General features: G+C 37.3%; 1 protein-coding gene across 4 annotated transcripts in view; it reads left to right on the top strand.

Annotated features, from left to right (window-relative positions):
- Window positions 1-17,276, top strand: part of DIP2 (disco-interacting protein 2) — a 234,904-nt gene that overhangs the window by 104,710 nt on the left and 112,918 nt on the right. For all 4 annotated transcript variants that reach the window (XM_089232966.1, XM_089232964.1, XM_089232962.1 and 1 more), the window contains exons 3-6: window positions 930-1,010; window positions 2,019-2,147; window positions 8,041-8,295; window positions 8,807-8,956. In XM_089232966.1, coding sequence (XP_089089092.1) covers window positions 930-1,010; window positions 2,019-2,147; window positions 8,041-8,295; window positions 8,807-8,956 — 615 coding nt within the window. The remainder of the gene's footprint in view (window positions 1-929; window positions 1,011-2,018; window positions 2,148-8,040; window positions 8,296-8,806; window positions 8,957-17,276) is intronic.

Raw genomic sequence — 17,276 nt, forward strand, 5'->3', positions numbered from 1 at the left:
TACAGTTTTTTGAGACCATATGTTTCAAAGGACTGACTTGGTCAAGAGAAGAGCTTGAGCTTTAGTTTAAGGGTAATATACAGTTGGAACCTGATATAATGAACTCTGATTTAATGAATACCGTGTTTTAACAATTTTTTTTGAAACTATCAAAATCAAAGCTCAAACCCCTATTTAACGAATAAAAACCCTCTATATGGCAATTTTTTTTCTTATATCTCATTTCCCCCGAAATCAAAATCAGAAGATTTGACTTCTCAGGATTTTTTACCTTGAGCTCTTCTTTAATGACAAACAGACTAAAGTGGGGGAATCTGTTCCTTTTTGAGTAAAGGAGGCAATAAAGCCATTGTGGATGGGAAAGTAATGAATGTAGCTAATTGGTGTACACCAGTACCATAAAAAATTATGCTGTTTGCATGTTTAGTATTAGTAAAGAGATAGTTACTTCAAAACTTTGTGCTGTGTCTTGAAAAGCAAAGAATGGCAGACCATCTTAAGAGAAAGTGTTCTGTTAGCAAAAAAATTACAATTTCGACAGAATTTGATAAAAATGTGGATGTGCCAAACTTCTTTCAAGCAATTTTTTCATTCATCCTGATTTTATTCTTAAGTTTATGTGCATATATTTTTCAATTAGTCTCAGAAATGAGAGTTATTATAGCAACCCCAAAGCAAGTAGCTTTTAAAATTAGCCGTTTTGAGTGTGTTTATTCTCGTGATAAATTTGACCCTAATTTAACGAATAAAATTGTCTGTTTCTTCTAATTTGTTAAATCAGGGTTTGACTGTATAAAAATGTATCACTGAAAAGATTTTTTGTATATTGAAGCATTATTATAAAATTATAGTTAACGTTTTCTTGATATTTTCTTTGGTTTTATTTGTGAAATCATTTTTTTCTAATACTGTGTTATTTTCCCCATGAGGTGGTGCTGCTAGTCCATCTACTCGAGCTAAAAGAAGAGCACAGCGCAGACTAACACGAAATGAAAGTCGCTATCATTCAGGTAATTGGTCAGAAACCATTCTTTTCTTTACAGAAGCTCTGAGATAACAGATAAAATCTTGTCTGAAAATGAATTTCTGAACAAATGTTATATTTATACAGCTGTTTGAGTGACACTTCTTGTTATGAGAAAAATTATTTCTTATTTATGGAGAGTCTTGGATACTCCAGCATCAGAGTTAACCAGAATGATAGGGAGAAATGATAGTATCACTATTCTGCAATTATTTTTTGATGTTCAGAAGCATATAAAAAAATCATATAACACATGGTTATCAAAGTCAAATCCATTGATGAAACGTGAAACTTCATTGGTGATTTTTTGCTAGAAGCATGGGAAGCATATCCTTAAAATGAAAACCTCTTACACTAATTTTTTTTTAAAAATTACTTTTTGACAGTTTAGATTGAGAACATCATATCTCACTTATTACAGCTTTTGAAAAAAGAAATATGCAGCGGTCTGCTTTCTATATAGAAAAAAAATTAATTTCTTTTGTGCATTATTCAGTGGAACATCCCATCTTGTTTTGCTCTTCCTGTAAAGTTGGGAAATTTTTATGTACAAGGTTTTCATTATAAAATGACGATATGCATATACCTCATAGGAAGGTTTTCAATGAACCACACTTATTATAAATTCTTTGGTCACATTGTAATTGTTCCACTTTTTTTTTTTTTTTGCTAAATCCATTAGTATTTTATAAGGAACAGTTTGATTCATAGTTTAAAATGCAAAAAAGGTGAAATACCCATGTATCTAAATTAACTATGACCTTGTTAACATTTAGACTTAGGTGCTGCTTTAATAGGATTTTCAATTTTTTTTTTTTGCAAGATTACAAAATAGAGATTGAAGTATGATTACTTCAACATTTTTTTATATTCAAAATTACTCATATTAATTAAATAAATTTTTAAATTAAAAATTGATTAAAATTTTACTGGTGTTATTCAAATGGATTCTGTTGAGTTGCATTTTTATGAACATCAATTTATTTTTCTATAGAGGTTCGACAAGAAGCTGTTCAACAAGCCCTGGCAGCTATGCAGAATCGTCCCAAACCATCTGTTCCAATGCCATCAAAACGAACCTCTGTCATGGCAACATCACCATCGAGAGAGCACCATCCATCTGGTTGGTCTATTAATGCAATATTGAGATAATACACTGAATAGCCAAAAAAACTGGTTCACCTGCCTAATATCGTGTAGGGCCCCCCGCGAGCATGCAGAAGTGCCGCAACATGACGTGGCATGGACTCGACTAATGTCTGAAGTAGTGCTGGAGGTAATTGACACCATGAATCCTGCAGGGCTGTCCATAAATCCGTAGAAGTAAGAGGGGGTAGAGATCTCTTCTGAACAGCACGTTGCACGGCATCCCAGATATGTTCAATAATGTTCATGTCTGGGGATTTTGGTGGCCAGCGGAAGTGTCTAAATTCAGAAGAGTGTTCCTGGAGCCACTTTGTAGCAATTCTGGACGTGTGGGGTGTCGCATTGTCCTGCTGAAATTGTCCAAGTCCGTCGGAATGCACAATGGACATGAATGGGTGCAGGTGATCAGACAGGATGCTTACGTACCTGTCACCTGTCAGAGTCTTATCTAGACGTATCAGGGGTCCCATATCACGCCAACTGCACACGCCCCCATACCATCACAGAGCCTCCACCAGCTTGAACAGTCCCCTGTTGACACGTAGGGTCCATGGATTCATGAGGTTGTCTCCATACCCGTACACGTCCATCAGCTCGAAGCAATTGGAACCGAGACTCGTCAGACCAGGCAACGTGTTTCCAGTCCTCAACAGTCCAATGTCTGTGTTGTCTGGCCCAGGCGAGGCGTAAAGCTTTGTGTCGTGCAGTCATCAAGGGTACACGAGTGGGCCTTCGGCTCCGAAAGCCCATATCGATGATGTTTCGTTGATTGGTTCGCACGCTGACACTTGTTGATGGCCCAGCATTGAAATCTGCAGCAATTTGCGGAAGGGTTGCACGTCTGTCACGTTTAATGATTCTCATTAGTCGTTGTTGGTCCCGTTCTTGCATGATCTTTTTCCGGCCACAGCGATGCTGTAGATTAAATTTTTTACCGGATTCCCGATATTCACGGTACACTCGTGAAATGGTCGCACGTGAAAATCCAAATTTCATAGCTCGGAGATGCTATGTCCCATCTCTCGTGCGCCGATTATAACACCACGTTCAAACTCACTTAAATCTCGATAACCTGTCATTGTAGCAGCAGTAACCGATCTAACAACTATGCCAGACACTTGTTGTGTTATATAGGCGTTGCCGACCGCAGCGCTGTACTCTGATTGTCTATATCTCTTTATTTGCATACGCGGAACACGGTAGCACGGTCAATAAGATGCTTGCCTAAAGTACCAAATGATGTTTAGAGGTGTCGCAAGTTCAATACCCAGTTCGTCCTTGTCAGAAAACTTTCCTGACACAGCGGTACAACAAAAAACGGTGATATGACCACAGCTAAAAATTTCTACCGCAGGGAGTCCCCCATCGAGGGGTTAGCACGTCAACCTCTCGATGAGTATAAAAACAAACCTGCCATTCGGAATTGGCAATAAATTGTAGGTCCTGGTCTAATTAGCCCTCGTGTGCAGAAAATGACAGTGATGCAACAAAAAATGATCAAATGATATTTGCATACGCATGCCTGTACCAGTTTTTTTTGGCTCTTCAGTTTATATCAGTCATACATGAATTCAAATTTTATGTATTTTTCATTGTTTTCAGGGTAAGAGTACACACCAATACAAACAATTTTCATCAAAGAATGCATGGTCTAATATTAAACGCAAATGTGCTAGCACGTTTCAAAACGGCCGCTCTGCAAACATTAAAACAGCATTCCTGTTGAAATTTATCGGGAGAAAAAGGAACTCCATGCATGCAAATGTAACCTGGGGAAGAAGAAACCGTATGCAAATCTGCGTCACTGTGAATAGATGGTGTGGACGCCAGCTCTATGAAGTTATTCTAGCGTGCAACTGTTCTAACATACTGAATAATGGTGCACTTTAGTAATACTGAAAAAGCAGACGTGCAAGAATGAAATGCATGTCTGCGTAATGAATGCGTAAATGAAAATCATCCTGTATACAGGGTAGTAAGGAAAGTCACTAAGCCATATTTTACTGGCAAACCATTGATCCTAGAGGCATACTTCCAATTAGAAAAAGTATCCAAATAACGTCTAGACCGCAGATATGTCATTCATATTGCAATGGGTTGTATACTTATTAAAATACCAAATTTAACTTTTTATATGGACATCCTGTTCTCAAAAACCTAATTAGAAAGTTGATGTCCTGTCTCTTCTGAGGCCAGCCAAAAAAATATTTGCAATATTCAATGAGATATTTGAATTCAAAAATTAGAAAAAAATAGCATTAAAGGCCATGATACACACGCTCTTAAAAATCTTGCTTATTTGCTATTAGGTAGCGTGTTTGTTTATAGCATCCTTGCAGAGCAGTAGCATTTGCTGGGACTTAGCAAAGACACAGGAATCTTGATTGTTATATGCTTATTTTTGATGTATGCTTTGTTTTGTGTGTGCCACACTCAATACTTAATGAATAAGAATATGTAATTTTTTGTATTTATGAAATAGATGCAGGGCTCCCACTCGTCCTACTTTTCCTATTTTTTTACCAAAACCTATCAACAAAATTCATATAATTTATTTTAATTGATTTAAGCAGAAATTGTATGGTTTTTAAATTTATTTGGGGGTGTATGTGGACCATTTAGTGGTTTATTAATTTCTCATTTGCTTAGTTTGGGGGTTCAACAATTAGACTAGTGATTAAAACTTCTGCCTGGTTGAAAAAAAAATAATTTTGTATTTAATACTTCACACATGGTTTTGGACAGTAACTAACATTCGTCATTCAAAATTATGGTATACATTTTGTGTATAGGTGAAACAAGTGTTTGCGTAATAAAGCAGTTGGATACATGGGCCTATTTTAAGTTTGGGACGCTGATGTGATACCCAATAACATTCAATTGTCTTCTGTATTTTTAGGGCATGCAGAGGCATAAACAATATTTACAACGCTCAGCAACGAGCTAGAAATGAAAGTGCTTCATCTGTCAAAAATGATTACACTGGCATTAAGCGTTCAAATTTAAACAAATCCTTTATAAAAGTAAAACCATATGGTCCACCTTGCCTTATTTATATCAAACCTTGTAATTTACACATTTTGCACTGTGCTTTTAGAAAAGGTCTCGAAACAGCATCATTCTTAAAAAACTTACGTCTTCATAATTTGCTGTGCATTGTCGAAAAGAGTTGACAGACTGGACTATGGAAAGCTCCAAAAAAAAAACTAATTTATGTTGTGAGGAGAGAGAGACAGAAAAAAGAATTATCTGTGGTTTCTAGTACACTGTTTTGGCCAAAAATTGCATTTGTAACCAAGTCATTTCTGTCCTCTTGCTTTGGCTCGAATCAATCTTACAGGATACTGGAATAGTTAGTTCTATTGGGGGAGGAGAAAAAAATTAAAAAAAAAAAGTTTTTTCAGGCTTTTTTTTTTATTATGCTGTGATTATGTTGTCTGGGGGGGGGGGGGCATCCTACTCCTTCTAATTTTTTGAGTGGAGTCCTGTAGATGGGTTAAATGCGAAATCTGCCAGTTCTTATGAATGAATATGAAAATTTGATTTTCATCACTTTTCTGCAAATCCCAGTAATTTACTTTTTGAAGCCAAAATAAGTAATAATTTTGCTGAAAACTTGTGTCATGAGTTTAGTTCGTTTATGCAAATTGAATTCAGAACTTATGATTTGAAAAATATTTTTGAAAACAATTGCAGAATTTGTTGATTTGAAAATTATTTTTGCCAATAAATAAGAAGTTTCCAGTTATTAAATTTTATTTTTTTGCAAAATTTAGATTTTTTTATTGGCAAAATTTACATGTCTTCAATAGAGTAACACAAAATAATGTTTTATTTTGTGTTACTTTATTTCCTTTTAAATGCTGACTATATTGCTACCATACCAAGAGAGAAAAAATATAACTGTTTATCTTGGAGGGGATAAAGGTTTTCCCCATATACTCCCCATGTTTGTGCTGTGCTTACCTATATTTATATTACACACATTCCATTCGAGAGGGATTTGGGGTTAGGGTTGCAAAAGTTACATGCAATATAACTGTTTATCTTGTTACAAAATTCAGCATCGGGCACCTCGTGGAATCTCGACCAACGGAAATATGAAGGAATATTTCAAGAGTCTCGTAGCTTTTGTTATGTTCAGCTTGCATGCACATTACTAAGTGAATCTGTTGCATAGGATATTTTGTTGCCAAGATGCCAATATCCTCATGTGTGAGGAGCTTCATACAAATATACATGTCCAATCTTCTAGATACAGAGTTTCCTATCAGTCACCAGACTTCAGTATCCCCATGTGTGGTGGCCCAACTCTCAGTTATGCCCATATTTTTTAAAAATTAGTTACTTATATAAATAAATTCATAATCTTAACCATTAATCATTCAGTGTAAGACAGTTGTTATGGATAAATAAAAATCAAAATACATTGTTGCTATTGACCTACTTGAAAGATATTAAGTCCCTCTAGGTGACTAAGCGAATGTGTATTGATATGATTTTAGATTCTATTTTTGTCTTTTGTACAAATCTCTTGTTTTGTTGAAATAATAACAATGAAAAAAATTTTTAAAAGAAACAGACAAGACTAGAAACTATCTTCCAAAACAGAAAAACAATTATAATATGCCTTTTTATCCTTAGCATCAATAAAGGAATATATTACAATAGATTGTCTTGATAATAAGAGGTGAACAGGACCAAGACTACCTCACCTCGGATTGTTGAAAACTCAAATTATATGAAAAACATTTTTCGGGGCATGGGCGGAGATGGGGGGGGGGAAGATACAACATCAAAGTGGAGTCGACTCATCAAATGTACATATGAGAGATGACATCATCATCATCGTGCTCCCCCAGACTTCCAAGTCTATCTCTGCCTATGTTTCGGGGGTGGAAGGGGGAAGAATCTCCCATTATTTGTTTTATGGTAAATATATTGTATATAGTGTGTAGTAAATAAATTAAGAAAATACAAAATCCATCCCTTTGCTACTGAGCTGGTTGAAACTTATTCTTATCTGATGAAAATGTTTTAACTTATTTTCTTTGGGACTACATATTTGTATTTGGTCTTACCTTTTTCGTTCTTGCTTAACCGGCTTAATTCATTAGATTAGGGTTGCCTTTCTTCATAATGAAGGCTAACAGTGGCTCCCTGGGGAGACAGTATGAAAATATAATTTTTTTAATACTATAAATTACTGTAGTACGAATGTGTGAGGAAAAAATCTTGCCCTGGGTGCAGAAGCCCCCAGACTAGGAATCAAGACTTCTTTAATCCCTGGCAAAGTCCTCTTCAAATTAAAATTGTTGGCATTCATGGAAATGAAACAAAACACATTCTTGACAAAAATGCATGGTGAGGTTTTGAGAATGAATTTTGAAAAATTCCATCACTTCAGATTATCTGAAATCTTGAGCTTTCAAGAATTGTCGAGATGATTCTATATTGTCAAAAGTGCAAGCAATTTTTTTTACACTTTCTGTTGAAGGCTTTGCAAGGCTCAGTAGTGAGTGATTCTTCATGGATTTGAATTTTAGTTGGGTGAAAGAGAAAAATCATGATTTAAAATCTAATCACTCTGAATGTCAGTGGTGATATAAAAATCTGATCTAGGGAAAACCTGCGTTACTTATTATTATCTTTTTTCACCTTTATTTCCTAAATGTTGACAAATATACCAGTTTCTTAGACATATTGCTGATACTTCAACCATGTATCTTTCAAATTTGTTGCCAAAAGCCTGTATGCAAAGGAGTTAGACAGCTGAAATTATGTGTTCATATTAATTTTTTTTTAATTTATAATCATTAGTTTCACAAAAGCTTTGCTTACTTGTTTGAACACCTCATATTTTCTTTCAGACTCTTCTTCAGATGATGATAGTGCTCTCAATGAAGGTAGCACCCCAGAACAAGAGCAGATGCCACCTTATTCCATAGCTCCTGCTACAGCTTCTCAGTCAGACACTTCCAGCACGTCTTCCACTAGGGAAACTCCATCACCTCAACAGTGGTATAATGGAAGGCCTAACAGAGTTGATGATTACTGGCCTCACCAGAGTAGTTGTGCTAGTCCAATGACAAATTTAGCTGATGTTATGCAGAATCTCACGCCAAGTGTGTTCCTTTTTTTTCTTTTCATTTTTTTCTGTCTGAAATCATTAAGGGTACTAACAATTGAAATTAAAAATTCATAAAATTAGTGTTTTTCAAGAGACGTTTACAATAATTTCTTTTGAGTGAAAATTACAATATTCACATTATTATTTTTCACATTACAATAATTTGTTTTGAAAATGATTTTTCATACATTGTTCATAAAAAGAAAAGTTCATAAAAATAGATTTTTTAAAAGATTAACATTTTTGACATAATGTACTTTTGTCACAGATGTGATGTTTTTTTATTTCTTCCTTATTTTGACCATCTTCGAAATAATATCTCACTAAAATATTTTCATAGGTCAATTGCAGAAACATTACTTGCTATAAAGTTAGAACTCAGGTTTATTCAATGTGATAAATATTTGCATATGAAATAGAAATACATGACAAAAAATTTGTATTTGTTGATAAAGTTTTGATATGTTTTTGAGCAGGCCAATCAATCTGGGGATATATATTTTCAGGTCTCAGTGTTCAACCTGATGTCACAAATACATCGTGTGCAGAAGTAACTCGGTGGACATCAGCTGATCATGTCAATCGCTATAATCAAGCTCATATGACATCTGTTCGTATTACTCATCATTCATCAACGGGTTTGAGTTATGATACAGGTACAGTTTTACACTGTGTAGTGTAACATTGCACATCCCATTTCATTAATTTTTTCATAATGGAGAGAGTTGTCAACTCTTCAGAAGCTCACTCCTGCTACAATCTGTTGTGAGGTTGACAGTGACATTCTTGAGACTAATTTTCATTCATTTTTTATCATGGTTGGTCTTTTCAATCCAATTTTTCATATTAAGAGTGACACTGTTGTTTAAATAGCTTTTGTCCTGCTTGGACGGTTTTGTTTGGTGTATACAACACATATTATCCATTGAGCGAAGGGAGCTTACACACAGGTGGACATGATTGTAAGAAGAAATCATGGAAAAAATCTTCAATTAACAAAATTGTCAGTACTTTACTAATTGCAGTTAGTGAAATAAAAGTTGTGTGATTTCACAATCAAAAGATTTGAAGAATTATGTTTTTTTAAATAGATAAAATTTGAGTTTCAGTAAAAAGTTCATAATTGATTGTAAATTAGTTCAGAAGAATGAGTCAGTGAAAAGAACATTTTTTTCAAAGAATGACCGAGTCACTTCACAAGGCATGTTGAAGTTGGGGGAAAAATAAAAGGTATGGATTATGTAGAGTTTGATAAGAACACCATGTCATTGAGAAAATCTGATATTGTCACTTTAAAAGTTTGGTTATGGAGAACAGGTGTTAAAAAAAAGAAGGTAAAGACAGAAACATTTAAGGCAGAGGTAAGGATTTCCAGAAAATAGGTATGTGGTGAGAGAAAAAGAAAACCTCTCCCATCAGTGATAATAACAGCATTCAACAAGTGCTTTTGCACATATGTACACGTGTGCACACTGCTTATTCCAAGCGATTTTTATCCAGAAGGTGATTAAATACAGCTATTTTGAACAGTGCTAAGGATTTATTTCAAACACTCAATGGCAGAGAGTTCCAAATGTGAATACCTTGGAAGAAAACTGTATTTTTCTTGAAATTTTTTCTCGCTGTAGGGGTTGGGATACAGTTTCTGGTAGAGAATTTTGTTGAATAATCCATGTGTAGGGATAGGGAAAGAGGAAATATGTGTTGGTTTATGTAGTGATTATGAAGTAGCATTATTATAGCTAATCATATTTCACCAAGCTATCTAATGGAAGAAATCACCAGAATTTAATAAGAGGAGCTGTGTGCTCATTAAATGAAGCAAAGCTCATCACCCTCAATATTTTCTTTTGAGGTATTATCAGGGCTTGCACAGATGTTTGATTGGCAGATGTCCATACTTCCAAACAATAAGTTAATTTAAAGGAAAAACAGTGAAAAACATAACACACACACACACACACACACACACACACACACACACAACACACACACACACACACACACACACACACACACACACACACACACAATCAATCAATCAATCAATCAAAACTCTGAGGTATCTAATCATATTGACATGCTTCAACTCATCCTGTTTGTATGTTATTGGTAATGACACAGTATCCAAAGGCCTTTGCCAAGGTCTGAAAAGTATGTGAACAGATTTATAAATATTGAGTTGCAATGTGTTCGCTGATAGCCAGCTGCTTAATAAGTCATATCATTGTTGATTACATCTATGATTTGAAGAATTTTTTTTCCTAAATTTAAAAGGGCCATGTCAACTGTATACATAAATATTTTACAATTTCTGAATATTTTATAGATATTATTGACATAAACGAGAAATAAAAGTGGTCCTGAGGTACCCACAAGTGATGTTGTTGATGCTAGAGTTGTACGTTCCAATATTTGCAAATTGTTTCCTTTTAATGTTACATTCCTTAACAAGCAAGTTTTTTATGAGACTAAATTTTTTTTTTTAAATCTAAGAATATTCCTTACATTAAATTACCACCATCTCCAGCACATCGCACTGTATCAATGAACCATAAGAGTGCAATTTTAGTTGACATATTTTTACTAAATCCAAAAATTGTTTTTCATATATGAAACCATTTTTTTTGGAGAAAATTCGAAATTCTGTTATACAGGACATCCATAATTAAAAGATCCTACTTTTAAAGTAGCCTACAAGCGAAACCAGTCATCATAAAATTGTGAAATTTTGTGGAGGACTTCATGAAGTGATGAGAATTTGTTTCAGGGGAAAAGAGTCTTGCACATGTTGCCACCAGAGGCAATTTATTAAGAAATGACACATTTAGGCAAGCTTTTATAATTTTAACAATTGTTAAACACTTTTACAATTGTTACTGCAACAAAACATATTCCACATGATGGCCATCATTTTCAGATACCATGTGAAATCGCAAGATGGCATGTTCCACAACTGACCAAAGCATGTGCGGGGAAACGTTCAGTACATAGTGTGAAATGCTGCCTTTAAGGTCAGGTAAAGTTCTTGGATTGTCACAACTTACCAGACGTTTCAAATGCCCCTAAAGCCAAAAATTGCATGGATTAAGGTCTGAGGATCGGGGAGGTTATAGATTAGGGAAGTGCCGGCTGATGACACGTTCTTCTGTAAAATGTGTTTAAGAACATTCTTAACACACACACTGTAGTGTGTGGAGGAGCTCCATCTTGCATAAAGATTGTATCTGCAAGGCAGTGACATGCTTGCAGAGCCGGAACAATTTTGTTCTGTAACAGCAATGCATATCACTTCCTGCTGATCGAACATGTCACTGCACTTGCAGAACGAAACTCCTCATAGAAGTAGGAACCAAGAATAAATGATGTAGTAAATCCACACCATACCGTTGCTTTTGGGGAATGCAATGGAACCTCTAAGGTACCATGCAGATTTTCTGATTCCCAAATTCTTCAGTTGTGAGTATTGACTGCCCCATTCAAGTGAAAATGAATTTTTTATCCAGAGGATATTCCAAGGCACGGCCGTCTTAAGAGCATCATGGGGCCCCTTGACCAAGTGTTTTTTCTGAGGCCCTACCGCGTAAATTCTAGAAAATTTCAACCAAATCTCATTTTTGTGAGGCCCCCGGGCCTTTCCTGGGTGGGCCCATGCGTTAAGACAGCACTGTTTAGGCACTGTTTCAAGGCCATTCTGAATCAATCTCGATGGGAGCTAGAAACTGCAGTGAGAACAGGAGTCAAGTGTCATAATCATGTGAAAGCAATCGCTGCACAAGTGAAAGTTTGTACAGGGATAATATTGTTGATATTCTGCATGATCTTATGGACAGCTGAACCTAGCCCATCTAATGCCACGCCTGAAACTAGTGTGAGTATTTAAAGCTCTGTCCTCTTCCACCTGAAGCGAAACGTCCTGTATTGGGTCTATAGAAACAGGTTTTTTTCCTCTTCCAGGATGAACAGCCAACGATCCTGTGATTTCACATTTCGTTATCATACTCCGAAGGTTTTTAACATTCATTGGACGTTTTTGAATCTTCTTCCAAGTCTGACATTTCCGTAGAGCAGTTACTGCAGAATTGCTGTTTTGGTAAAAGACATCACATAAATTTACATGTTTACTATAGGTATTCAAAGTGAAATGCCCTCTAGTGGCAACATGTGCAACTAATTTTTTTTCCTCTCAAACAAATTCCTATCACTTTAAGAAGTCCTCCACAAAATTTCACACTTTTCTGATGACTGGTGTCACCTGTAGACTACTTTAAAATGGGGTCTTTTAATTATGGATGCCTGGTATATCATTTTTTCAATGGTTTTACTTAAGGTTTGCAAAATTGATATGAGACGATAGTTTAGCAGATCAGATCGAATCACCCTTTTTGAATAATGGAGCTGCCGATGAACTATAAATTATGCAAGGGAAGCAGCTGACAAAAGAAAACCATTGGAATATGGTGACAAACTTGCAATCTTGGACTACTTCTACTAAACCATACATACACCTCTTCCATATTCCTCTGCGGAACCTCTAATGAATTGGTATATGTTGGAATGTGCGTGTACGTGTAGTGAAACCTGACGTGAAGTTTGTTTTTGTGTAATGCTTGCTATATATGTAGTGCTCCTATCTGCCACCAGTTTTTCTGAGTGAAGATAAATGAAAATAAAGATTAAATTCTAATTAATGATTGAATAATTTATAGTTGCTCTCTTTGCCAAGACTTTTCAATAGGGAGATCTGCTCGCATTTGCGCCTCGAAGTTGGGAACCACATTGCAATCTTAGACTGAGAAAAAAGCATGACAATAGAGCAAATAACAAGCATCTAATATCATTCTTTGAAAAATATGAGTAGGAAAAGTAATAAGTGAAATCTGTCCTTCGGAAGGGCCCTGGGTTGGTCTAGTTGGGGCTGTCGTAATTTTTCCCTGGAGTAAGAGGCGAAAAATGAACATTACAGAGGCCCCGGTCTAGTGCAGTGTTTCTCAACTGCGAGACCCTGACATCGGCCAAACTGGGCCGTGAGTGGTTTATTATTTCATTTTTACCATTTAATTTACCGTTAATCATGTATATGGCTGGGCCTTCCAATCAAGAAAAAGAAATCAACCGTGGCGTGGGATTCCAAAGGTTGAGAACTACATCCTGCAGTAGTGCCCCTTAGCTGAGATCTCTAGTCCCAAGGCGGGAACCTTTTCAGCCCCCCCCCCACTGTGCTTTCCAGCGTGTGTGAATGGGGCATTGACTGTCAGAATTTGAAAACTGGCGGGACTATGTTTGTACCTTTACACTATGGTTTTGGCTCTCGTATATAAGAAACATTTAATTTAATTTTTTTATTTTACCTGCGTTGATGTGTTTTGTCTGCGTGCGGTACTGCAATCATTAAAGAAATGGGCTCATTCGTGCACATTCTATTTAGATTGTGTTTTCTTCGGATGCACATCCTTGTCTGCAATGTGCATTGATTCCAACAGTTGTGCCAATTGAACAAACTGCCCGATCACTTACATCTCATTTCGTTCAGCGTTGTTCGGCTCTTTTGAGCCCACTATTGCTATGAGTCGCAGCATTTCGCAATGCAACTCGACTGTTATGCACGTGGCTTAATATTGATCAATAGCATGTTCAATAGTTTTGCATTTGCGGGACACGTTTTCAACTTGCACTGGTGCACCCATGGATCTTGTTTTGGAAAGTTTCATCGCAGGTGCCTAAGGAACACCAATACGATGAAAACAGGAGGGGAGGGGGGAGTCTAGGGTTGCCCGACATCCGTATATACGATCGACAAGGGCATATGATGGGATGGATTGCATTGGAAATTCTTGATCGGCAATCTCACAAAGTTGAAGACATGGGTGGAGATAGAGAGAGGGAGGGCAATAGGGACAATTGCCCTACCCTCCCTATTAAAAAAATTATTGGCATAGGCAGAAGATAGGCAGAGACACATTTGTCCTCCCCTCCCTGTTCGAGAAACAACCTATAGCCGTGTATGCTTTTGCAGGGGTGGCTTATGTGGCTTGAGCCCTTAGGGTCCAGTTCCTATGTAGTAGCGTATTTAAATCTTTAAATTTAAAAGTTTTTAAAAACTAAAAAAAAAAATTGATATCACCACAAACTAATATTTCATTAAACTTTGTGGGTGACAAGTTTAAGACTGAGTCAAGTGACACTGAAAATCTGTTCACATTAGAGCTAGGAGGTCGATAAATTGATCCAATAACTAAGCTTTCCTTTGAATTATAAAAATTAACTTCAATCCATATTGATTCAGGTTCATTGATAATTATTTCAGAGATTTGCATTTGTAATTCAATGTATTATGCACATGCATTCAAGAGCCACCATGTGAGCTACCTTTTCTAGGTGAAATTAGTAGTTCAAAATCTTCAATATTTAAGTAATTGCATTCCTTATTTGTGACCCCGATTTCATTTAACGTAATAATTTTGAACAAGTTTTACAGCACATCAAAATCTCAGATAATGAGTCGAAGTTCTTTTTAAGGCCTTGTATATTTGTGTGAAACAATAATTTGCAGCTTTTGTAGTTCTATAATGCAGTGATGCGCACTGTTTGAAGCGCAACCCTCCTTTTTTGACCAAAAAAATTTATTGCCGACCCCTACATAGTCTGACTATTTATCCTGGTTTTTTAGGACATTCAGATTTTTTCTGGTGAATGTGCTGTCCTGAAAGCACTTTTCAGAATGCTTGTTTGAATTTTAGTTAGGTGATATTGACTTCCAAAGATATTGTTCTCTATAATTTCTCAATTCCTTGAAATAAGCAGAGGATGGAAACACTTTGCAGAACGTTACTTGTGTCTGTGCGAGGATGAATTCCTCTGCTTGTGGAAACACCAATATTGGAGCCGATGTTAGGGCTTGTTTTAGTGACTTAAAGGCCCCTTCGCACTCATCAGTCCACAAAAATTTTTGTTTGGCTTCAATGAGTCGGTGGAGGGGTCTTGCTATCTTAAAGAAGCCTTGGACGAATTTCTGGTAATATGTGCAAAGTCCCAGAAAGCTCCTAAACTCATGCACATTCTCTGGTCGCTTCCAGTCTTCCACGGGTTTGGTCTTCTTAGGATCTGTCCTTATTCCCTCTTGAGAGATAATGTGACCCAAGTAGGTGACTTCGTGTCTGAACAGACGGCACTTTGTCAAGCTCAATTTCAAATAGGCATCTCTCAGCTTCAGGAAGGACTGCTCAAATTTTCTAGATTCCCTGAGAATGTTCTTCCAACTATTATTATATCGTCCAAGTATACGAGACGCGATTTGTAAGATAGTCAACGTAAAACTGTCTACCTTCAGCCGTTCGAAGGTAGCCGGAGCATTTTACAAGCCGAATGGCATTACCTTGAACTGCCACAATTCTTGTCCGGTGGTGAAGGCCATCTTTTTTGGATTTATCTGGGTGGATTTCCACTTGCCAATATCCACCAGTGTCTATGTGATGTTGCGTCAAGCTGGTTCTGCCAACATCAGCTGATGTGGAAAAGACATCTCGGAATTTCTTGATAGTCGACTGAGCACGTCTTCTCTGGTCAGGATCCAGCTGGGCATCTCCTATCATATTCTCAAACTTCCGGAATCTTTTGGTTGGCTTCCGGACGAATCACGAACCACACATGTGATGGGAGCACACGTAGCAATCTCTTCACCTTTTTGAACCTCCTTCTGCTTATCGCTGATATTTACTAATCTGACAGAGAAGATTCATCGTCTTTCGATGAATCCACCAAAGCGGCCTCAATCAGCAGGCCATTATTGTTTTCGCTAGGAAAATACACCAGTCTGAGCTGAAAGTCCTTGGCTGTCTCAGCTGTGCTGAGGATGATGCTCTCCGTTCTTGGCGGAATCATGAAGTCACAGGCAGCCAATATCTTTCGGGGAAGGATCTCTTCGTTGTCAATTCCGAATAGTGTGACGTGCTATTTTGGCGTGCACAGCTGGTTATTTTTCAAGTCCGGGGAGATCCTGTATTTTCTCATAAAGTTCAATCCAATAATGCATGGGTCTTGAATGTTTACCACGAAGACGGTGTGGCAGTAGGGGACCATAGCAAATTTCACAGAGACTTCTATTTTCCCATGTACAGTAATCTTTTCCCCGGTAATGGTCTGTAGCGTCAATGAAGGTGCTACGTACAAGAGTTGTTTCAGAATTTTTGAGCCAAATCTGTCCGGATGATGCTCACATTGGCTCTCGTATCGATGACCATCCGACAAGGAAATTGGTCGGTTTCACCCTCCACATACATTCCATTGTCTCCGCCATTCAGCTATGAGATATGGTAGACACTTGATGGGGCATCCACTCCTTGCAGCGACCTCCGCCATGCGAGATGGCAGCGTTTCAGTTTAACGGCTTCGAGCCACGAGGAGCTTCCCCTCTCTTAGGAACCATCATTGGGCAGGACCTTCATAAGTGGCCTTCTTCATGGCACCTCCAGCAGACCAGGGGCTTGTGTTTTTGATTTTCATGGTCGTTCCTGGCACTTTTCAGAAGTTCTTTCAGCACTCTGATGTCCGCCGTAGCATCCTCCACAATAGCACCGCGGACCACTCGTCGTTCTCTCCTTGAAGCTTTATGGGCTGCTTCGAACTTCATATCATAGACCAGGGCACTCTTTATGTCCTGGTATTCTCCCAGATGCAACGCCTGCTGGATGTCGGGGTCCTTGGCGGAGTTGACGAAGTATGGCAGAGTCAATCCATCTCTTATGTCTGGCAGGCAATTGAGGGTATGGCAACTGCGAGAGCCTTTCGATGTCCATGGCAAGTTCTTGTAATGTCTCTCTGCTTTCTGCAGAGGCGGTCATCTCAAACTGGGTCTTGAAGATCGACCACGATGTCTTCTTGTGGTATGTAGAGGGCTTGATGTTTGGCTGGCTAATGTCAGCTATGTCTGGCAAGACCAGAGGGGCGTCCAGGGAAAACATAGGTTCCTAAATTTTC

This window comes from Pholcus phalangioides, unplaced genomic scaffold (assembly GCF_987345545.1).
Source record: "Pholcus phalangioides strain wild (caught in Gottingen) unplaced genomic scaffold, Ppha-v1.0 ptg000007l_1, whole genome shotgun sequence".
Lineage (NCBI taxonomy): Eukaryota > Metazoa > Arthropoda > Arachnida > Araneae > Pholcidae > Pholcus > Pholcus phalangioides.